The sequence below is a fragment of the Camelus dromedarius genome, chromosome 26 (assembly GCF_036321535.1).
Source record: "Camelus dromedarius isolate mCamDro1 chromosome 26, mCamDro1.pat, whole genome shotgun sequence".
In the NCBI taxonomy this organism is placed as follows: Eukaryota; Metazoa; Chordata; class Mammalia; order Artiodactyla; family Camelidae; genus Camelus; species Camelus dromedarius.
In genome coordinates, this window is record NC_087461.1 from 19,887,042 (window position 1) to 19,912,244 (window position 25,203).

Here is a 25,203-nt window from a genome sequence, read left to right on the forward strand (position 1 = left end):
AAAAGAAACAAAAACCAATCCCCCCCCAACAAAAAAAATTAAGGGGAAAAAAAAGCAGTGGATGGCTTCTGAGATGCGGTGCTGGGGCATCTCGTGGGGACTGTGCCCAGAGAAAAGGATGGACTCCAGCAGCTTCCCAATGTCTAGAGCAGGGGTTGGCACCCTTCTGTAAATGGCCAGAGAGTAAATATTTGAGACTTTGCACCTGCAAGGCCTCTCTCACAACTACGTAACTGTAGCTCAGAAGCAGCCACAGATAATAGTTAGCATTAAATGAGGGAGTCTGGGTGTCAATAAACTTTATTTACAAGAAGGCCATTGGACCATACTTTGCTGGCTCCCTGGTCTGGAGGACTGTTCTTGGGCCCTGACCTGGGCTCTCCTCTCTATAAGCCATTCTCGGCCAGGGCACAGGGCCTCCTGAGACAGCAGCTGGTGAGGTCTTGCAAGTCCTAGTTGCGTTGTCTCCTAGGAGGTGGCGATTAGGGCGAGGTTAACAGCTCCCACGCCTGCTGTCTCAGAGGTGAGGTCATTGAGGCCCGTTGACTCCCCTGCAACGTGGCTGCGGGTCTTCATGACCACAGGGCCGGTGTGAGGGCAGTAGTGGACCAAGCAACTCCAAGTTGCCCAAAGTGGTAAATGGGCAGTTCCCAACTGACACGTGTGCTAGGTGCTGGAAGTTGCTAGCACGTCAGTTGTTTGGAGCCTGAAATGTATCTCATAGAAACAATGGATGGATGGCTGGTGGTAAGGTGGCTGCTTGCTTGTGCACTCAGAACCTGAGCAGCCTGTGCTGGGAGTGTTGGGGGCCAGAAGACATCAGAGGCATCACATCCCTACCCAACCCCCAGAAGCACGAGAAGCTCCCTCCCTTCTCACCCCACTGCCCCCCAGAGACTAGCTGTGGCTTCCAAGGCAGGAGGAGCCCAGGGTCAGGAAGAGGAAGGACCAGCTCTGCGCCCCAGGGAAGTGGGTAGAGGAGCTGGTGTGGGACAGAGCCCTGCCCAGGAACCACCAGGCAGCATCCAGTTCTCCGCTGACTCCTTTATATTATTAAATAGTGTTTATTGTTTTCCTTAATCCAGTAGTAATGAGAACTCATTTTAGAAAACTTATGAAATACAGATACACAGAAGGAAGGAAATTTAAATATCCTGTATTCTCACCAACTTGGTATTCAGGCTCCCAGTGTGTTTCTTTGTGTGTCTCTAGGCATACATTTATATCTATGTTTATATACTTTGTGTAATGTTCATAACTTGATTTGCATTGAATGATATATTGTTAATATTTTTCGTGTCATTACATATTTTCCTACAGCATTTCAAAATGGATCAGTATACCATAATTTAAAAAAATTTATTGAAATGTACATAGTTGATTTACAATGTTAGTTTCAGTTCTATAGCAAAGTGATTCAGTTACACATGGTATGCCGTAATTTATCTAACCAACCACCTATGGCTGGATTATTAGGTTCTTTTTTTTTTATTGAAGTAAAGTCAGCTTACAATGTTGTGTTAATTTCTGGTGTATAGCATAGTGATTCAGTTATATATATATGAAATATATATATATATATATATATATATATATATATATATATATATATATATATATATATATATATATTCCTTTTCATATTCTTTTTCATTATAGGCTATTACAAGGTGTCGGATTATTAGGTTTTTCTATCACAAATACCCCTGTGATGAGGCCGTTGGAGTTGCAACCTTTGCATGGATCTGCGTTCAGGCATTGAATGACTTGTTACTGAGGGACTCTTGGCCCCTGGTGTGTGAGAAGGCTTACTCTCACCTTTCCAACACTAGATATCAAAACATTTAAGAAAGCTTTGCTAAACTGATAAGCAAAAACTAGTACTGACTTTTGTTGCTTTTTTTTTTTTTTTTTTGAGTATCAGTGCGTTTGGACAGTTTTATGTTTATTAGCCCTTTTGTGAATTGCTTCCTTCTTTAAATAAAAACACTGTCCATGGATTGTTACAGCTCTTGGGAATGGAAGCGGATGGGTCCAGGTTTTATTACCCTTTGAAATGTAAGCACAGGCAAACCTTCCCAGGGTAATTCATTCTCTGCCTCTGACTCCCAAGGCTGGTTTCTCAGTCCTTCATCCTTTTACCTTGGCTGCCCTGCCGCCACAAGTTCCGGGGTATCCATGTTGTTTCCTTACTGCGCCCGGTGGGGACTGGTATTGCAACACTTTGCTTGTTTGGGAATGCAAGCTTTTAAGGAGAATAAGTTTGGATCAGGAAAACAGTATGAAATCCTGGATGGCCTTAAAGCCAAGAAATGGGAAACATCCATCTACTGGAAAGAGACATTTGGGTTCTCTCCAGTTTTTGGTCATCGTAAACAGACTTGCCAGGAGTGCCTGGGTCTTTGGTAGAAACATCACTTGCTTTGTGTTGAATATTCACCTGGGGGTGGAATTATTGGGCCAGAGTGTAGGTGTATGCTTAGTTTCAGCAAATAATGTTAAACAGCTAAAAAAAAAACCAAACAAACAGTTTAGCCTCCAACCAAGTGGTGTGAGAACTTAGCTGCTGCGGATCTTCACTGACTTTTGGTATTTTTAGTCCTCTAGTTCTAATCATCATTCTGTTAGATTTCATATTTCTTTAAATAACCTAATTTGATGCCACATAAAATATTTTTACTTTGTCCATTCTTATTTGGTTTATTTTTTTTCTAATTTTTTGTTTTTTCCTTTTTTTCAGTGGGGAGGGGAAGTAATTAGGTTTCCTTAATTATTTATTTTTAATGGAGATACTGAGGATTGAACCCAGGACCTTGTGCATGCTAAGCATATACTACCACTGAGCTATACCCTCCCTCCCAGTTTGGTATTAAAATAGATATTTTAATTTTTCTAATCTATAGCTATTTTTATAGAAACATTGTACATTCAAGATTTTATGCAATATTTTCTAATAAAAATTCTGGGTATTTTATGATAATTTTCACCTTTTTATATACTACTGTAAAGAATTCTCTGTGTCTACACTGCACATTTCTTTTTGACAGTGTGTTTTTACCACTGTTCATTCATCCTGTGAGATGGTATCCAATACCTCACTCTGAAGTTTTGTCTTATCCTGCTCTATTGAAAGGACATGGCATAAATATTAAGCTGAAATATTCCAGCATGGATTACTCATAAACCTCCTTTCCTTACAAGTAAGTTACCACAGAAAGATTGACTTGGGTTCATAACCTGGCCACACGCCTTACTAGCTGTGTGACCTTGGGTGAGTTACTTCACCTCTCAGAACTTCGGGCTTCCCATCTGTAGGACAGGGATAACAAGATCCATCACTTAGGATTGTTGGGATGATCAATGAAGTGGCATCTCTGGTGTCTAACATGTGCAATGTAGTCAGTAAATACTAGTTTCCTCCTGTACTGGAAGCAAAGTCATCAGGTGCATCTTTATTACATTTGCCTCATTAGTTCACAGAGCTCTTAAAAATGGGCATTACCTTACTTCTCTGCTAACTGTACCTTGCTGTTAGCCAGAAACCCAAATTATTAAGCATCACCTGGACTTCATTTTACTGTTGGTTCACCCTGCACTCCAGGTAGATCGAAACATCCTGTGTGACTTTCGGATCTTGTCCCAGGACAGAAAGAATTCAGTATACATTCTTATCTTTTGATGCTCGGAATGTCACCAGGCAGAAGAGTGCTCTTTGCAGTTGTGATTTTGAGAGCCTTCCACAGAGTGGTGGGTTGGAACATGGCCCTTTTTTGGCACCACATTTGTCATGCACATTCCTTCAGCATTGACATATACATCTATCTTCTACAGGGCTGGGTTGCTGGCTCCCCAGTTTAGCTAGGACTTTGCCAAGCAGCCTGGAATGGGAGATGACTTTATATTCTGGAGCCAACTTCATTCCCACCAGCCAGACCTCCATCTCGGCCACCAGGTGAGGGGCTGGCCCGTCCACTTGGCCTCGATCCTACTTATTGACCCAAACACTTTAAAAATAGACTGAAGAATCAGGGAGTGAAAAATTCAGGATGCTTAAAAATGCTAGCGAATATGGAAACAAATATATGTATGTGTATGTATGACTGAAGCATTATGCTGTACACCAGAAATTGACACACTGCAACTGACTATACTTCAATAAATTTTTAAAAAATGTTAGCGACTGCCAAAGAAAAGGCAGCGAGCACTGCAGTAGATGGCTTGGAAATTCTCAGTGCTTCTGTTCTAGTCTTCGCCGTCCCCTCCCCACCAACATACACACCCACTAGAAGGCACTGGCATCGGGAAGGTGCCAGCTTGCTTAGTAAAGAGAAATCATTATCTATCAAGGGTTCAAAGGCAGACTCAGTAGGAGAAGGAACCCTTTTTCCCTCAAGGTTAAGCTCCAGTGCCGTTGGGAACAAGCAACACTATTGGGAAGTTGGATTTGCACTGCCTTTGAGAGACAGTTGAGCAATGTACCCACAATGCTGTCTGGACAGTCTCAGGGAAGGCACGTCCTCTTGGTCCCAGCAGAGGACACTCCTGGTCTCTGCCACCGTCACCTGGGTGTTCAAACCTGTCCTGAGCTACAGGGCCAGGTCGCTAAATGGAGGAGCCTTGCTCCTTGTGAGACTCATCGAAACATCCCCATGTGAGCTAAGCATCTCCCTTCACTTGCTGGCCCCCTCCTCATTCCTCTGGTTATGTGAACAGTACCATCATTTTCTTGGACCATTCTTTCCACACTGCTCAAACACGGTCTGATTGATTACTTTAGGTGAGGAGCTTTCGTAGCAGAAACTGCAGGCAACCCCCCAACATCCACTTGTGTCTTCTCACAATGATAGGATTTTCATCTGGCTGCCCAGGATCGAAACTTGACCTCCTGCATCCCTTGTCCCTGGGTGTGGCCACACTCTTTTGATCTCTGGTCAAAGTGCTGCGAGGGAGATTCTTAGGTGTGACTCCTAGGTCATTTCCTGAAAAGGAAGGAGTATGTGCTCCTTCCACCCCTGCCTCCATCCTGCTGCTAGACCATGGCAGGGTGGAACAAGCCAGTTTGGAGAATGACCACAAGGAAACACCACAGAGGTGGCAGAGCGACTGGAAAGGGAGAACCTGGTCTTAGCCCTGAGAGGCTGCCGCACCAGCCCCAGGCTGTCACACGTGGACGATTACAGGAGAGAGAAATTGACATCTACCTAAGTCCTGACTCTTTGGGGTCTCTGTTAGAACATCTGAAATTTCTCCTGAGGAATACAGCCACCAGAGAGACCTCAGCCCTTAGTCTTCTTGCAGGATCAGCCTCCGATTTGAAGGCAGAATTTGGATGCGACAATGGTGGCAGTGAGGGCAGCTTCCATGGAAAGTCCTACCAGTTAGTTGGAAGTACAGAGCTCAGCATCTCCATGCATTTCCCTCCTGCTCTGGCTTCTGGAGTCACCCAGACACCGCATCCTGCCTGTTCTGATGTCAGGGGTCTCTTGCCTTACCTGAGCCTCCCTGTCTGCACTTCCTTGGGGCTCAGGGAGCTGGATGACTTTAGGGGCTTCCTAGAAACTTTCTCGGCCTTTCTTCCATCTTTACTCCTATCTTTTCATTTTTTTTTAATTTATTGAAGTATAGTCAGTTACAATGTGTCAATGTCTGGTGCAGAGCATAATGTTTCAGTTACACATATACATTCATATATCTTTTCTATACTTTGACACCAGATTACTATTTTTAAAATATTTACTTCAGTATCTTGATTTCCCCCACGTAGATTCCGCGATGACCCCGTGTGACTGATGACCTCATCCCTGTCTCCCCTTCAAGTGCACTTTCCCCGCCTCCTGGGTTGGTCACATGTCCTCAGAAACCCGCTGGTTTCATTTTCACCTCATGTCTTTGCCCATAGTGCCCCTGACAGTGATGTCTTTGCTGTTTTCTTTCCCAAATCAGCCCAGCCCCCTAAGCAAGAAGGCCAAGGCCATCCCTGCCCATTCTGACCTCTGCTCTGAGTCCCACGCTGCCTGCCGCTGGTCATTTCACTATTCTTGGTATGATGTGTCTCTAATTCCAATAGCTCGTAGAGTCATTGGAATTTTGGAGTTTGTTTGTGGCTCAGATGTGGTTTTGGCCAGCTAGAATATAAATTCAGACAGTCCTAGTCAGATCCCCATTTGGCAGTGTCTCCCCTGTCTAGTTATTGCTTTGATCATATTAGAATCAAACTCAAAAACCAAACTCCACGTGGGAGGGGTGCGATCAGGGGCTGCGGCACTTAGAACTTTCCCGCTGCAGTGCATTTGACAGACGCAAGACCCTTGGAAGTAAATCACAGCCCTCACTTCCTGTTTGGAATTTTGGGGTGAACAGTGAGGTGATAGCCCATCGAACATAAAGGGAGAAGCGTCTCTTCTGAGTCAAATCAGTGGGTCACATTGCGTCTCCAGCCTCCCTCCTCATGTCAGAAACAGTCTATTCTGTCATAAGAAGCAGGACGGGAAGGGTTCCCTGGGCGTCGTTGGATGATTCCTATTTTTAAGGCTGGATTTCCTTTTCTAGAAGAGCCTACATCATCTCAAAGACAACCTCTCATTCCGAACACAATGGCCAGCATCCAGTGGGAGAATAACAAATGTTTCCTGGCTGCCTGATAATTGCATGGCTCGCCTTCACTTTAGCTGTGGAAGGCGGATCTCAGAGAAGAAGCCACCCACACACTCCCCATTGCCCTGTCACATCACTGCCTGAAGCTTTCCTCCCATTTCGAGCTCGCCTGGTTTCCATTTCCTACCTGATTTCTGCCTCTACTGCTTTATTTATGCGCTTGTGACTATAGCTACCATATGGAGAGCGAGCTACCTTGGTGCCCTAAAAAATGAAGAAGGGTTTCTAGTGTGCTGCGGTTTTTATTTCTTTTTTTTGCAGGAGGCAGCAGACCTCAAAGGTGTGGTCTGGCACTGAAGGTGAGGGTGGAGATAACAGACACTCAGATGCCTTGGGCAGTTGGAAATTCCCGTAGCCTGGCAAGATTTAAGTGACATGGAAGAATTTGTTTTTTGTTTTTTCTAAAAAGAACTTAGCTCTCCTGGTGCTTTTGCATTCACTGTATTGACAGTAGCAGGTGCTCGCTTTGAAGCTTAGAAGTAATACGATGGTTAAGTGTGAGTCGTAATGTCAATCATTTTTGTCTAGCTTCTGTATTTTATTTTATTTATTTTATTTTATTTTATTTATTTATTTTATTTATTTTATTTTATTTATTTTATTTTTTATTTTATTTTATTTTATTTTATTTTTATTTATTTTATTTTATTTTATTTTATTTATTTTATTATTTTATTTTATTTTATTTTATTTTATTTTATTTTATTTTATTTTATTTTTTCAGTTGAGGGAACTTCTAAGCCAGTGAAAATGTTTGGTAGTTAGATAAGTGAGGGCACCGGGCAGATAGATGGAGGAGAGAGGGGGATGGTCCGGAAGATGGCGTTCTGCCCGCCTCCAGCATAAAGGGGCTTTACGTCTAAATGATGCCAGCAAGAAACTGATTAGAACCTGACAGCCACTGCGCGGTAGCAGAAATCACTTAACTGGACATGACCCAAGATTCATTGTATTATAATTAACATCACGGTTTAGGGCACCGCCCGCCATGGGTTTTTCTGTATACACCAGGGGTAAGGACATGTGCAGAAGGGAGCATGACTAAGCATTCCAGGGACAAGAGCTCTCAGTCAATCAGAAGACCGCCTCTAAGCAAGGGTGTAAGAGGAAGTGGAGACAAAACCCGCCGCTCTCCCTCCCTCAGGTCGGCCACCCTCCCGCTCTTGGAGGTGTACTTTTCTTTCCCTAAATAAATCCTTACAAATCTTTTGCTGCACAACACACTCTGTCTCCCATCTGTAATCTTGTCTTTTGGGTAGGACAAGGACTTTTTCCTTTTTTGGGGGGGGGGTAACAGAAAGAATGTCCTTGCTCTACTGATTATCTGACTGAGCTGAGGCCCAAGCGGCATGGGCTGGGGTGTGATTTGGAGCAGGTGGGGGAGTGGAGGGCAGTGCAGTGTCCCCCCGGCCCTGGCCATCTCCTTGAGGGCTGGGAGCAGCCAGGCTGGCTCTGGAAGCCCCTGACTGGTGCGAGTGCTAGCAGGGCTGTCACCATGATTTAAAGCCCTGAGAAGACGAATTAGCAGGAGGTAGGTGGAGGGTGGATGTTGTCACTCTCACCCTGAAAGGACTCCATCAATCAGGGACGGCGCAGCCCCTGCAAACGCCCTCCCAGCCGGTTTCCAGAGGCCCTCCTGTCCACTCTGCCCTCACGAGTGGAAGGAGGTGATTCCTCACGCGGGGCGAGCACTGCCCCAGCCGCCTGCCCTCCTGCAGCTCCCAGAGAGACCGGCGGTGGCCCGCCTCCTGACAGCGGGGCTTAGAGTCTTTGCCCCAGCATGGAGTTCAGCTTCTGGTCTGGGAGGATGTGCCTTTCATGGGGCGGTAATGAGGCAGTTTGATGAAACAGTTCTGTCACGTTGGAGGAACACAATGGCACCCTCTGAACAGGGACAGGTTGGTTTGTTCCTTCTCCTCTGTGCTTTGTTCGCAGCATGTCCCTGGCACATCCGTGCTCCAGCCTGCTGCCAAAGCTCTGCTCGGCCCTTGTGTAATCCTGGGGACACTGTCTGAAGGTTGGCCCGGGGTCCCTCCCCCGAAGGCAGACGAGAGGAGGGCTAAAACCTGGCTGGGATCCCTGGATGTTTTCAGTTTTAGGGTTTAAATTCATTTCTGGCCCCAGCTTCCAGCCTCCACCCAGTTCATCTACTCTCTGGCCACTCAGGGGCAAGATCTGGGGCTCAAGCTGCCTTCAGGGGCCCCCTAAAAGCAAAAGAACCCTGTCACTGAGGCCAGGGGCCAGGTGATGACTCCTCTTTATTTCCTTCCGCTGCATGCTCCAGCAGGTTTGTAGTTTATGAAAGAGGCAGGAGTCACAGCGAGGTCAGCTGTGGTGAGCTTTGTCCCCTGAACTCATTTACCTTTCCTGTTAGGCAAGTAGGTACAACTTCATCGCTTAGCAGGAATCAAGGTGGGAAATAAGACCTTGCAGGGACTTGTGGGATCTGAGGACTAAGATTCAGGTGTCTCTGCACTTGGTGTACAAACCCAACAGAGAATTTGCTGTAGGATAGCCCCCTGCACCTGGGGCCCTCCGCTCAGCCCACAGGACGGTGGGGGGCGGGGGAAGGCAGCACCTCCCGGTGCATGGGCAGAAAGTCCCCTTCTGGGAGGGCCGTGGGGGGCATCCTCTGCTGTGGCCAGACAGGTGCCACCCTGACTGTGGGGCTGACAAATGCTTTGTTGGCACATTGGTTTTGGTTACTAGGGGAATAACAACAGAAAGGAGCAGCAGACAGACAAGCACCTGCTGTTTCTGGGGGGACTGTCACCGCACACCCAGGGTGGGAACACCATCACCGCACACCCAGAGGCAGATGTCCCCTAAGCAGACACTCTGCCTCCATGGCCCTTGCTGGCTGTAGCTCTCCTTGCTCTGCCACTTGGGCAGTGAGACCTTGCACAAGTCACTTTATACCTCTGTGCCCCACCTCCCACATCTGCTAAATTAATTAATAACACCATCACATCATCATCACTGTGAAGATTAAGTGAGAAGTAAAGGCAGAGCTCTAGAACGGTACACAGAAACAGTTCAAGTCATCTTTGTAAACATCTCCTGCATATCCATGTGTGGTTTTTACAGTTGTTTTTAGTCAAGGATCAAATCTCATCTCTGGTCTTTGTGTTTGGAATCTGGACGGTGGGAACACAGTCTACCGGTCTTTGAGGCTTTTCAATCTGGAAGGTCATTTGCGCTTTAGGAACAAGTCTCGTGCGGCTATGGGCCTCTCCCCTCTTGTGTCTGCAGGATGAAACATTCCTAGCCCAGCCCATTCTCCGTATAGCGGCCTCGTCTTTGTGGAGCATCCTCACTGTGTCCACATGTCCTGCCCGCGGTCAACGTGCTCTCGGAAGAGCCAGCAGGGGGAGCTAAGCGGCCACTTCCCAGCTCCAAGCCAGGGCTGTGCCAGCAGCCAGAGTCCCAGGGCACCTGAGATCCCTCCGGGGGAGGACGGAGCACCCCCTGGCATGGAGATCCACCGTGCACTTGTGCACACAGACGTTTAGGAAGCAGAAAGCTGTGCACTGTCCCTGTGGTGAGACTTCTTTCATAGCTCTACTTCCTTGGGCCAGTGGCCCCTCCTCCCTCAGCACGGGGAGGCTACCCTGGGGGTTGTCGCAGAGTCACTGTGTGGCTGGGAGAGATCTCAGCCAAGGAGGCCTGTAGGAAATGCATTTCTCACAACACCTAATGAAGGGACAGCTGGGCCAGGGCACCATCTTCCAGAGTACAGCAGTGAGGGTGTCAAAGGCAGACGCCTCCCAAAAGCCGATGCCTGGGAACGGCCTCTCGCCTCTGTTCGGGGGCCTGGCCCTCAGGAGCAAGGCCCTGGACCTGCCCTGGTGGACAGGACAGCAGCTTGCTGACCTCTGCCTCTAATGGGCCACCGTCTCCACACATAGTCACCTCCTCTGCCTACAGCCGAGCTTGTGAAAAACCAGGCTCTTTTCCATACCTTTGAAAAGTTCAAAGGAACCCATATCCTTGGGAGAGCTGGCAGCCGAGGCACGTGGATCTGATGGTCCTGAGGACTTGAGGGGCCCCTGACCTGTATGGCCAGTGTCAGTGTCCCTTGCTCTAGGGGAGGGCAGGCCCCACCCTACCAAGCCCAGATCTGTCTGGTTTTATGAGATCAGGCTGTGCCCTTTGACCCCACACTGTGTCTCGCAGCAGAAGCCCTCCTGGCCACGGAGGCCACGAGGCAGATGTCAAGACCACCCCAGAGCACACGTGTGATAAGACCCAGCAAATCCACCATGGTGAGTCGGCTGGCCCTGCTCGGGCAGATGCTGCCTCGCCGGCTCGGAGCCCAGCTCACTTCTGCTCTTGCTGGGGCCCCTGGACCCCACATCTGATGGGGAGGCGGAGCACAGGCGAGCCTCCTCACGGCAGGCACAGGTGTGTTCAGGTTGGGAGCAGGACTCACAGGCTCTTGGAATGTTTTGCTTACAGACATCTTCCACTCCACCCGAGGCTTCAGGCCAGTGGAGACTTTCTAGGGGACAATAAAAGTGCTCTGTGCCCTCTGTTCCAGTTGGTGGCACTTACGTAGTGCTCAAGAAATGCTTGTTGAACAGATGAATAAACTTCACTTAAAGAACAAAGGGAACCTGGTTTGGTTACTTATGGGTACCTAGAAACAGGGCAGGGCAAGAGTGGGAGGGGAAAACTTGCTTGTAACACCTTTTCCTTCCCTTAGTGACCTCTGCTCTCCTCTCCTGCCTGTCAGACCAATGGTAGTGAATAAGGTACCCTCATGATGCCTGACATGCACAGTGGAAGGCGGGCGGCACCTCCTCCTCTTCTGGAAGCCTGTCTTCTGCCCCTCAGCCCTCTGTCTTGATCCTTCAGGGGTCAAGGTGTTCCATGATGGCTCAGTTTGTCACAGATCCAGGACCAGACCCTCAGAGTTCTCCTTTTGTCTGGTGTTTGACCGAGTGACCCTGCAGCCAATGGGCAAGTATGTAGCATCGTGTCCACATCATTCATGGCATCATTCTTGGGCTGGAAGGTCTGCCTGTTGCTTCACATCTCCAACATCTGGACCATTCAGAATGGAGGTGAGGATTGAATGCTTCCTTATCCCAAGCACACACTCACACACACAGACTCTCACACACACACACACACACACACACACACACACACACACACAAACATTCACATACACATATACATACTTCCCCTCCCCACCCTGATGACCCCACATCCTCCCACTGGTTGGAGGGTTGGGCTTATAAGAGAAGACATGAACTTTTCATCTGTACTTTTTCATAACAATCATTCTGTAGGATTTTTCAACATATGTCTGATGGAAGTTGCTCTAAATTTTACCGGTAACAGTTTAATGCTAGGAAAGTAACCTCTGAAACATGGTCATTTACTGCCTCTTTAAAGAGTTTGAGGCAGAGAGCATTCTTGAAGTCTTTTTTATGTTCTTAATTGCTTCTCAAACTTGGCTCCCAAGTCCCCTTACAGTAGCCATTGCCCAGCCCCACCTGGGTTATGAGTATCATTGCTGAGTTCTCCATCAGTGAGGTTTGAATTCAGGTTGGCTGGTACCCTTTCTGATTGTGATCCACTTGGGGCAGTGAGTCATCCTTCTGACTCCCTGTGATGGGGAGCTGGGGAGGCTGGCTGATCCTCTGGACCAGCCTCCATCCTTCAGAGACAGACAGTGGCTCTTGCAAGCCTGCAGACTGGCTTTGACTCCTAGCTCTGTCCCTAATGAGTGCTGGAAGCTTGAAATTACCGTGATGCTCTGCCCTTTGGTTCTCTTGCGACTTGAGGACAGGAGTACCTGTCTTTGAGGGCTCTTGTGAAGAGCAAATGAAATATTTTAGTAAAACATCTGACACTGGTTTTATCACCTGTGGTTGTGACGCAGTGATGAAATAAATCTAGTGGGTTGTGACCAGCATTAAGAAAATAAGTAGAATAGATATTAAGTATGAGGTTTCTCTTTGCTGATGAAAATTCTAAAATTCTAAAAATTCCAAAATTAGGTCATGGTGACGGCTACGCAACCCTGGGACTATACTAAAAACCACTGAGTTGTACACTTTAAGTGGGTGAATTGTGTGCTACATAAATCATATCTCAGTAGAACTATAAACAAAAAAGATTAGCGAGCCCCACAAAAACCATCAAGCTGTGTGTCTGAGACTTATGCACTTTATTATGTGGTGTTAGGTCTCAATTAAAAATAAAAATAAAAAAAATAGGTGGGTGGGGATATAGCTCAGTGGTAGAGTGTGTCCTTAGCAAGCCCAAGGTCCTGGGTTCAATTCCCAGTCCCTCCATTAAAACCAAAAAAAATTTAAAAATTTTAAAAAAAGGAAAAAATACACATGAAAATTATTTTAAAAAACAGACTAGAAAACAACCAAGTGGGGGAGGGGTATAGCGCAAATGTAGAGCACTTGCTTAGCATATACAAGGTCCTGGATTCAATCCCCAGTACCTCCTCTAAAAATAAATAACTAAACCTAATTACCCCCCCTAAAAACAAACAAACAAACAAACAAAAACAACCAAGCACCCCACCTGTAGTATGAGCAAGCAATGTTTTTTTAATGTATTTCATATAGATATTTTAAATTGAAATATAGTCAGTTACAATTTGTCAATTTCTGTGTACAACTCAATGTCCCAGTCATAAGAGCAAGACTGTTTTTACGAAATATTTGTGTAAGTATGTGTGTGTGTGTGCATGGGTGTGCGCTGGGCTGTGGTGAAATGTGGGTCATTGCATAAAATGTTTAAAGCCAACGGCCTGCATGTGCCCAGTCCGAGCTGGCATTTAACATGGTTATTTATGCCCGCCCTTTTCTTTCTAGAAACAAGACCAGGCCTGTGTTTAGTCACTGACCTTAGAGCGCTGGCCTGTTTGTGACACAGAGAGGGGACATTCTGAGAACCCCAGCCCCTCTGAATGTTTTCATTACGTTTTACTTTATAGAAAACATCGAGCTGCCCCAGTTTTAATTAGTCCAGTGTCACAGTCAGTAAGGAGTAGGCGTAGAGCTATAGTTTGAACTGGGGCTCTTTCTCTCCAGTCTGTGCTCTTAACCATTATGTGATACAGCCCCCCCGGAAGGCCACTGAGATACTTTAAAATAAGTGGTTCTTTTTTCTTTTTAATTGCAAGGCAATAAAGTGGAATGTTATAGCCATAAAACTGGAACAAAAATAGTCATTCAAATGGATCAAGTAGAAATCTTAGAAATTAAATTTATAGCCATTATAGCTTTAAGGAAGAAAACACATCATTTTAAGAGCAAATAGTGCAATTGTCACAGCTGAATACAGAATTAGTCAACTGCATGGTAACATTGAGAAAATCCTCCAGAATGCTACTCAGAAATTGAAAGAGATGAGAAATATAAAAAGGAAGTTAAGAAACGGAAGCCAGAATGTGACGCTCAACATTGTCTACTGGGAGCTCCAAGAAAGAGTAGAGACAATTGAGAAAAGAGGCAATGTGCAAATTAGAATGGCTGAGAATCTCTAACATTGAAGAAAGACATGGAATCTCATTTTGAAAAGTCCTTGCTCCCAAGCAAAATTAAAAAGAAAGCCACAGGATGCCCTTTGTATGGAAAAATGGAGGATCATCCTAAAGGCTCCAACAGAGACTGCTCACAATAGAGCAGCCACACTGACAGAGTTTGCATCAGCACCAATAGATGCCGGAGAATGGTAACATAAATGTCTTCAAAGTGCTCAGTACAAAAGACTGTGAACTAACATTTTGCAGCCAGCCTGACTTTTTTTTTTTTAAGAAATACAAGGATTTGTACAATATACTCCCACAGATCCTTGCTGAAAGAACTACAGAAAAAGAGAGAGAGAGAGAGGAATGAAAAAGAAAAAGTGTGAGATGAAAAGCAACAGTAGACAAAAATCAGTGTGACATGAGAATAAACTTCCATAAATAATGACTATAAAATATTCAAAAAGGAACAATAACTTACTGTTGTTTTTTCTTTTAGCTGGAAAATAATAATATGAGAGAAGGAGGTATTGTATTGAAACTAAGTCTTTTGTTTTATTTGTGGGGAGGAGAGAAATACTGAGTAATGTTTAGAATGTTAAAATACATTGAACATGTATATTAAAAATCCATTGCTGTCCATTAAAATAACATAATGTATATCTATTAAATGAATAAAGTGTAATAGGAAGGAAGGAAGAGAAAGAAAGAAAGAAAGAAAGAAAGAAAGAAAGAAAGAAAGAAAGAAAGAAAGAAAGAAAGAAAGAAAGAAAAGAAAAGAAAAGAAAAGAAAGAAAGAAAGAAAGAAAGAAAGAAAGAAAGAAAGAAAGAAAGAAAGAAAGAAAGAAAGAAAGGAAGAAAGAAAAAGAAAGAAAGGGAGGGAGGAAGGAAGGAAGGAAGGAAGGGAGAAACTCAATGTCTCAAATAGAAGATTGAAAAAGGGGGGAAATATTAACACAAAATAGATTGTAAAAATACATCCAAATATATTATTGAACACAACAAATAGAAAAAAAAAAGCAGCTGTACTTATCAATTATTAAGGGACATAAAACTGTTGTGCTACAAGTTTTCTCCCAGTTTGTCAGTTTTCTTTTGATTTTAGTTTTGGGATTTTTTTTTGTCATGACTTTTTTAAAATAATGTAGTCAAATTTACCAATCTTTTCCTTTATTGTCTTTGGATTTTCAGTAATAGTTGGAAAGCCTTTCTCCACACTGAAGTTAAGGAAGAACCCACCCATGTTTTCTATTAGTATTCAGGGTTTCATTTTGTACTTTTGGATATTTAATCCATTTGAAGAATCGATATTGAATCCATATCCTTGAATATAAGGTATAGAGCGAATTTTATCTTTTTTTCCAAATGGCAAATGAACTGTCTGGCACCGTTTATTATGTCTATTTTGGTCCCAGTGTTTTGAGATATCTTTATTATATACCAAATTTTCATACGTACATAGGTGTATTTCTGAGCTATTTTGTTATGCTGATATAATTATTTATTCATATATCCATACTACACTATTTATACAGGCTCTGTAGTTATGTTTAATGTCCTGGTGTTCGTGCATGTTTGTTTTTTTCTAGTTTGAACTTTAGGATCAGATTGGCTAACTCCATAAAAAATGCTTGTTGGAATTTTTATGAGGATTGTGTTAAATTTAGAAATTAATTTAGGAAAAACTGACATCATTATAATGTTGAGTCATCCTAGTCAAGGAGAAGGATGTCTTTTCATTTGATTGAGTTAACTTTTATGTCTGCTGGAAATATTTTAGAATTTTCCTTGCACTAGTTTTATACATTTCTTGTTATGTTTGTTCCTAAGTATTTAATTTCTTTGCTTCAGTTGTAAGTGTATTTCCTCTGTAACATTTTATCCTCTAATCAATTTCTTGTTAGTTGTCGATTATGATAACTTACTGAATTTTTTTGTCATTTGAGTTAGTTCTATTATTGATTCTCTAGGATATTGAGACTTAATATCAGGTCTTCCACAAAAAGAGGTTTTTTTTTTTCCTTTCTCTACTAATTCTTATGGCTAGAGTTGATTTCTCTTAATTACATTATCTAATACTTTCAGTACAATATTGAGAAGGGCATCCTTTTGACTTATTTCTGATTTTAGTGGAAATTATCTATTTGTAGTTAATTAGATCTGTATTTTCTTTCTGGGGAAAATGCCTTTATTAAAATATATTTATATTTACATAAAAATAAACATATAAAATATATAAACGCATATATATTCTTGTTAAGGAAATATGTTATCCCTCAGTTTTTATTTTTATATTTTTTAACATTTTTTATTGATTTATAATCATTTTACAATGTTGTGTCAAATTCCAGTGTAAAGCACAATTTTTCAGTCATTCATGGACACACGTATATTCATTGTCACCCCTCAGTTTTTATTGAGTGTTAAATTTTGCAAAAACATTTTCAGCATCTATGGAGGTAATCATATGAATTTTGCAATTTGAATTTATTAGTATGATATATGATGTTAATGGGTTTACTAATATTGGACCAACCTTGCATTACTGGAATAAATTCCACTTAGGTATTGTATTATTGTCTTATGTTGATTTTGTTCCTTAGTATTTTATCTAGTATTTTTGTATTTCTATTCTTAAGTGACATGTGTCTATAATTTTCTTTTTTGCACTTTTTTAAATCACATTTAGATGTTAATGTTAACCATACCTCATATTAAAAAATCAGAGTTTTGTTCCATTTTTAATGTACTGGACAACTTATAGAGCATTGGGGCTGTCTACGTTTGATGATTTGGTTAAATGCCCCTGTGAAATAATTTGACCCATGTAGTTAGTAACATATGCTACATTCTTCTATGAAAATAGGACTATTTAACTAACTTAGGGTCCATTTTAATAATCAATGTTTGTATTGAAAATTATCCACTTTATCTCAGTTCTTAAGTTTATTTTTATGAAAAAAGTCTCAAATTTTTTTTCTTTCATTGACTCTTTCCTCCTTGTCAATTCTTAATGTATTTATTTGTGATTTCTCCCCTTTTCTTGATTAATTTTGCTAGTTATTTGTCTTTTTTGTTCATTTTTTTTAAATCAGGAATTTGTTTACAAATTAGGCTTAGTATTTTTCTCTCACCACTTCATTCTTCTGCTTTTATCTCTATTATTTCATTTTTGATCTTTTTTTCCTTTATTGTTCCTTTTTGTAGTTTTCTGAGCTGAGTATTTAATTATTTTTACTTTTTCATTTTACTCATTAAAAATATATAGTGTTGTGATTTTTTTCTGATCACTACATTAAATATATCTCATAGTCATTAGAAAAAAGTAGTGTTTTCATATTCATTACTTTTTAGACATTCTGTCATTTCAATTTGTATTTCTCCTTTTCATTTAGAAGTGTTTTAATATAAAGTTTTAAAATTTCTAGGCAGAAAGGCCTTCTTATTTTTGTCGGTCACTTCTAATTTTATTTCCTTATGTTCACAGACCGTTGAAATATGTCTTTTTATTTACTAGAACTTATTAATTTTCTCTGCAAACTATTACTTGCTAATTTTTTGTGAATATTCCATAGGCATTTGAGAGGAAGGTATACTTTCCATCATCAGGGTAGAGAGTTTGATGTATATCCATAAAAACTACCTTATGTTTTTGTGGTTTTGTACTTTCATCTCCATATTTGTTTTTTAACCTTTCTCTTGTACTAGGAGAAGTGTATTAGTCTCTGATTATTAGTGTCTTTCTCTGTCAGAAAGGTGGTTGCCATGTTATTTGGTGCAAAAATATTTATAATTTTAATATTTCAATTATGAATTGTGGCTTTTAAGCCTTTAAAGTATTTTTCTTTGTCATGTTTAATACTTTTTGACTTGAATTCTTTGTCTTGGATCAGAATTACTTCTCTTACTTTCTTGTTGTTTTCATATATCCATTATACCCTTGTCCTTCTCTTTATTTTTAACCTTTCTGAATAACTTTGTTTTCAGTGTGTTCCTAGTAGATAGAATATAGTTGGGTCTTAGTTTGTAAGCTTCATGGAAACTTTTTACACCTATACATATTCTTGATGACTTATATGTTTGAAAACTCGGTCATAATATTATATGATTGTGTGTATTGTGCGATATGTCCTATTTTTTGCTTTCCACAAAATGTGTAACTTTTCCTTTTTAATCTATAATTTTTCTTTAATGTTGGTATTTGGGAGGGTTTGTAGTATTGTCCTCATAGTTACCTTTGTGCATACACTGTTCTTAGAGCCTTTTGTCTCTTGTTTCTTATTTAACTTGTTGCTGTTTTGTTTATCAGATTTTATTCATCCTCTTCAACTCTAACCTTTTGCCTTTACAATAATCAATGATCTAATTCTACTTTTCTTTTCTTTCTCCCTTCTCCCATCTTTTGTTTCATTATTTATATAAAGAATTCTTGTACATTAATACTGAAAAGCCAAACAGCAAAATAATTAGGTGGTTTAAAAAAATGAGAATATACAACTAATGGAAGAAAAGATTTCCAATGACCAATACAAATATGAATAGAAACTTAAATTCACCAGCAATCAGAAAAGTACCAATCAAAATTATATATATATATGTCTTTTTGGTCTGGCAGTGGCAAAAATTAAAGCCTGGCCAATGTATTTTGGGGAAAATGAGACAAAAACAATGCCATCATACATTTCTGTTGGTGGGGCAGGTCTAAATTGGTCTGACCACTTTATAATTTTGTAGTATTATGTCTCATGACTGAGCAATTATACTTTGTAAAGTAGGTTATAGAGAAACTGCCCCAGAAGACAAATACAGAAATATTAATTGAAGTACTTTTGCCAGAAGTAAAAAATTGGGAATGACCTAAATATTTATCAGTTGGTCTATACGAAAATGCAATTATATATGCATATAATAAATTCTCTCCAGCAATGGAAAAACATATACTAGAGTGTATCTCCATATTTAGTTTTTAAAAGGTAACTAAAAGGAGTGGTAACTAGAGTGCAGAGGTAGAGTGTAGGCTCCATACTTGCAGTGTTAATATTGATGCTTTTTAACCCTCAACAAGTTCATCTTTATTTAGAAGATCACAGTGTCCCCTCATTTTAAAAATAATAATGATTATAACACTTATCTCAGGGTTTTACTGTGAGAATTAAATATGTAAATATATTAAAAGTTTTTTTTTGAAGATCCTGGTTCATAGAAAATGTTCTATAACTGTTAGCTATCACTGTAATTTAAAACCAAAAGCTTAAAAATACATAATTTTGAATAAAAACTAAGATGAATGTTATATTACCACATGAATATCAAAACATGTGAATAATTACTATATACTTTTTATGAATCCAATGTATGTAAAGGTATTAAAAAATGACTTGGAAGAAAACCACATACCAAAGTATGAATAGGGATTGTGTGTACTGAAAATGGGGAAAACATGGAAATGGGAATGTCATTTAAAAGGATTTTAGTTCTATCTATTGCTGATTAATTAAAAGAGGGAAAAAAGAAAAGCCAGAAAGCAAATATCACAGTTTGTGAACAGCATATACTTCTGGGTGGTAGAACTAGAAATTGAACTTGTACATAACTTTAAAAATTTATCAGAAAGAAAGAAAGAAATCAAGGAACATATAAGGTGTGCTCCTTGCTGGCCTGAAGGTGGAACTCTGCAGCATTGAGGGAGATGAATGAGTGAGTGGATGGGATTCCTGATGCCTGTTCACCACCTACCACACATCCCAGAAGTCTCCAGATTGGAGGTTCTCCTGGTGCCATCACTGGTCGTAAAATTCAACTCAATAAATGTGTTGTTAATCATAGCTTAAAAAATCAATGCATGATTTAGCTAAGAAAATGAATTAGAAGTGAATCAGAGCAGTTGTGTTGGGGGAGAGAGTGTGGAGAGAGCCGTGTGGGTAGGAGAACTTTTATTCTGGTGATAACGTTCAGTTGCTCCCACTGCTCCCATCCTCACAGCTAATTCCTGCCTCCCCTACTATCTAGCATCTGGGAGTCTGAACCTCCGTGGCATCCTGTGAGGCAGACCAAACCTATTTGGGGTGTTCTCTAAATTCTTTCCCTTGTTTCTTTAGTTACCACTCCTTTTAGTTCCCTTTTAACGTCTCATAAAGAGACGGAAACCACTCAGAACATGATGGCCTATTTCCCTTTCTCTATGCTATTACAGCTTCATACATTTTTCATACATTTACTGTCATTTTGAGGGATGTTCAAAGGGAAAGAGGAAAAAAATGTTCTATTTACTTTAAAAAGAACTTCACACTTATTTTATATGAGGGTGATGATTAATTTTATGTGTCAAGTTGACTGGACAACCAGGCATCCAGATATTTGGTCAAACGTTATTCTGGGCGTGTATCTGAGAGTATTTCTAGATGAGATTAACATTTGAATCAGAAGACTGAGTAAACCTGTTTGCCTTCCCCAATGTGGGTGAGCCTCATTCAGTTGGTTGAAAGCCTGAATAGAACAAAAAGTCAGAGGAAGGGACAATGCATCCTTCCTTCCTGCCTGTCTTCACTGGGACATGGGGCTACTCCTGCCTTCAGACTCAGACTTCGACTCAGACTGGGACTTAAACCTTTGCTTCCGCTTCTCAGGCCTCTGGACTAGGACCACATGCCATTGGCTTTCCTGGGTCTTCAGCTTGCTGACTGCAGATCTTGTGACTTCTCAGCCTCCGTAATCACGTGAGCCAATTCCTTATGACAAATCTCTGTAGATTTCTCTGTATAACCTTAATACAATGAGCAGCCTCTTTTATATGCTCTCTGGTTATCCCACCCTTAGGAAGTTTTTTAAACAAATATATGTTGGATTAGTATTTATTTCTACTGCAGTTTGCTTTTTCTTTCTTTTTTTTTTTCTTCTCACATTTTGAGTTCTAGTCTATCTTTTAGTATGACTGAGATAATTTTGATTTTTTGAAGAGTCCACTCATCACATAAACTCTTCTGAGACAGTCAGAAACCTGCTTTGCACTTCAGCCCTGGCCAAGGCATCACTCTCCAATATCTCACATTAATTTCTTTTTCCCATATTATTCTGTACTCAAGACCCTTTGGGTTTCATACAGTAATTTAGGCTCCTGCTCCAAGGAGTCTCCTCTGCTAATTTTATACACATTCCCACTATAAGACTCAATGGTCAACAATGGTGTTCATATCTCCATGAATACTGAGTATTCTGTCACTCAGATTAATTGATTTGCTGGTGTTTATGTAGCCAGTAAATGGCAGAACTTGGACAGTTGCATTTAGTTCAAGCAATATTTGTAAACATCTATGTGCCTGATGTTTACAACGTTCCTGGGGTAGAGGTAAATCCAATATATCTCCTTACTTAAAAAAAATGTGTGTTATAGAGCTATGGCTTTCAAACCTTTTTGATTATGATTTATCATTAGAAATACAGTTTATCTAATGACCTTGTTCACACATACATATGGATAATTAAAGCAAAAATTTGAGAAAACTGTTTAACTTTCTTCATGCAACATAATTGGATATTTGCCTATTCTGGTCTATTTATTTAACTTAAAGCACCAGGTCATAATATGCTATATTGACTTTATAGGTCCTGAGCAACCATTAAAACAGTTTAAAAAAAATAATTTCAGATACTAGGGAACATAATGAGAATCATTTTTAAATCCAAATTGAGAACCTTTCTTACAGATTATGTGATGGTACTTATTTTTAGCTTGGACTCATTGCCTACACCTTAGGCATTTGCATTTACATATTAATTTATCAGCCTCTTAGATACTGACTGGATGAAACACAAATAAGGTAAATTTTGATGGAAATAATCCTTGAATGATAAGAGGAAGGAAAGTGTTGAAGCTGAAGGGATGACAAACCTAGCCAAGGATGGTTGGGTTCATGGGGGTGGTGGTCCAGAGAATTACCTAAACTAGTCATTAAAGTAAAGAATAATCTGAAGACTGCTTACAGAATTAGGGGAGCTTGGAGGGTGGATCAAATCTAGTGGATAGAATCATAGAAAGTATTTTGTTTCTTCCATCACTCAGCTCAGGGGTTATTTCCTCAAAAGAAAAGAAAAAAAAGAAAAAGCTTTTCTTGTGGCCCTTGAAGGCTCACAGCATCCTGGGCTTGCCTCCATCAATCCCTTATATCATATTGATATGATGTTTTGGGGTCTTGAGAGCAGGGAGTGGCTTCTTCTTTGAATCCTAGCATCCAGCTGAGTGCCTGGCACATTGCAGGGCTCACGTATGTGTCCCCTGGACATCCCTAAATCTGTTTCCTCCACTGAAAAACAAAGCCAGGCTGCCTGCTCTGCAAGGGCCCTTGCGGTCCTAACGGTCTGTGACTTCGACAGATCTGAAGCAGCCCAGGGCACTCTGCTTCATAACAAAACCCCACATTTTCTCTGTGGTTGGCTCAAGATTATGAGTTAAGACAAGAATGACCTGTGCCTGCTTTACGCCTGCCCCTGCCCTGGCAGAATAAGCCACCCATGCGCTGGCTGATAAGAACACTTGAGAGCCTAATGCAGCAGCGCCCGCAGCAGAGCGGTGATTCCAGCCTCCACCTCCCACATGACTGCTGCTGCTCTCCAGCCTGCAGCTTCCTCCACGGCCCTGGATTGGCCCACAGAGCGACCGAGGGCTGGGAGGGAGCCTCTGTATAATCCTCAGAGAAAAAGGCAGTCCCAGATAGTTTTGAAGTTTTCAGAGAATTTGCTCTGCTGATAAGAATTTGTGCTCAAAGCTGAGGAGCTAAACCACCTGCCAAAATGTGCAAAGGACTTGCAGCCTTGCCCCACTCGTGCCTGGAAAGGTGAGAAAAAGTTGTTTTGGCTTACCAGATGGAGGAGTAGAGGATCTTCGCTTAGGGGAGGATACCCCAAGGCAGTACAAGGTCACTGGAGTTTGTGGTGAGACGGGTGAACAGGTGCTCAGTGGTAGACTGGAGATTGTCTCCTCTTTGCTGACAACAAAGAGGTTTTGAAAGATCTGAGCTAGGAGACGAATACAATGTGAGATGCACCATACATCATTGAATGCGTCATGTCCTCTAAGGAGATGCTATTTTATAGGTGCTTGTTCCGAGTCAGAGCTGTATGGTTAAGAACAACACCAAATTGCTGGGATTTGAATTTTGGCTCCACTATTACTCTTTGCGTGGTATGGGGCAATTTATTCTGTATCTCAGTTTCCTTATCTGTAGAATGGATCTACTGAGAGTATCTATCTCACTAGCTGGTTATGAGGATTGAATGAATTACTGTATGTGAAAAGCCCAGAACACTGTCTGGCACATGTTAGAACTATATAAATGTTAACCTTTATTAATGTCCGTGGTGCAGAAGAGGACAGCCCAGGTTTGCAATGAGGCGGAGAGGATTTCTCATTGTTCTTTGTATCTTGATCTCATCAGATAGAAGTAGCTGGACTGCTAGACAGAAGATAGCCCTTGAGAGATAGAGGTTATTTATTAGCTAACATTATTTCTCAGACACGGGGGAACACCTTTGAGGCTCTGTGGCTGTCCTTGGACTAGACAATATTCTGGAGGGAATCCTAAGTATATACTCCAAGTAAACAGAACAAGAACAAATATCTGACTTGTTAGAAAATGTAACCCAACAACCCTACCTGATGCAGAGCGGTAGGGTTATTTATCATCTTCCTGTTTCTTAAGAATGACTCTGATAAATTTTGTTTGATTCAACATTATTTAAAGGAAATTCAGGTGATCTTTGTACAGTCTAACTTCACTCCTAAAGCCATGGGTGATGTTTGCCTCAGAAGATTGTTTTGTTCAGTAGATCTGTTCTCCTGTCTCTTACAAGCTCAGGTTTTCATTTTGATGACTTTGACCCTAGAAATAATCTGAAAAAGATTTTTAGAGAGATATAGCAAAGGAATTTGTCTCTAACAATACTGTCTGGTGACTGGAAATAAAGCCTGCTCTCACTTCCTGCTGTCAAAAGCACAGATTATTTTTACAAGATGCAAGCAAGATAAAGTAGTAGGACTTAAGTAATGGGAGTGAGATTGTAACCAGACAGATGATACTGGCCATTGGACCAACCTTGGGGAGGAAGGCAGGTTTCAGTGCTGAATACAATTTATTGCTATCAGCCTGTGCCTCCCTCCAAAGGAAGCCTGAGAAATGAAGCGAACATAGGGAGATGAAAGGAACTTCCTTGAACATGACACAATACATAATTCATTCTTTTTCCATTTTTGCAACTCTGAGAATTGCAGAATTGATTTTTATAACAATTTTGATGCATGCCTTTAGCTCCCTTATTGTTTGAAATTATGTACTTTCATGTAATGAATAAACCTCACCTCATTAATTGTTGAACGATTGAGTCTAGAATGATTGTAACATCAGTCTATCAGTCATTTTGTGATCCTGTGACCTACTTTTGGCATTTCATGGTTAATCAATAAATGTTTGTTGAAAGTTTGGCATTGTTACTAATGTTGTCCTATGTGTTCTTGTAAACATGCATAATGTCTGCTGAGACACATGGATGGAACATTTCTTTCATTGATTGCTATTACTGTTTTATATCTAATTCTCTACCAACATTGATATTAAATCACTTTACAAATTTTTTAATGCACAGTAAATTCTTCTGCTCCAGGGTGTTCACAAGGAATATTATAGAGTGGCCAAAGAGCAAGCTTATTGCCTTAACCCTTTAATTTACTAACATATGGTAGAATCCTGCAATAACTGTGTTATTCATGATTTTTCACTGTTTCACGTAGAGTCATATTTCCAATTACAACACTGGGTGAAATGAGTGTTTTGGAGAAATGGAATTGTGGAGCTGGGGAGCTGTTAGCACGCACTCATGGAAAGAACCTAATATTGTCTATTCTAAGGGGAAAATGATACTTGGATGCATCCTTCCGAATCTACCTTCCTTGGCTCTACTCATAATGGGAAACGAACTAGTTAAGGAGTAAGGGGCAGACGTAGTTTTGTCATTATCTAATTTGTGTTCATGAGCAAGTTATTTCACTTTCCTGAGAT

At 41.2% G+C, this 25,203-nt stretch overlaps 1 protein-coding gene across 1 annotated transcript in view; it reads left to right on the top strand.

The window, feature by feature from the left end:
• LOC105091681 (T-cell activation inhibitor, mitochondrial-like) overlaps nt 1-11,015 on the top strand; it is a 33,866-nt gene extending 22,851 nt beyond the window's left edge. The window contains 4 exon segments of the mRNA XM_064479343.1: nt 5,233-5,388; nt 5,900-6,041; nt 6,916-6,953; nt 10,831-11,015. Coding sequence (XP_064335413.1) covers nt 5,233-5,388; nt 5,900-6,041; nt 6,916-6,953; nt 10,831-11,015 — 521 coding nt within the window.
• Nucleotides 11,016-25,203: the final 14,188 nt, after the last annotated feature.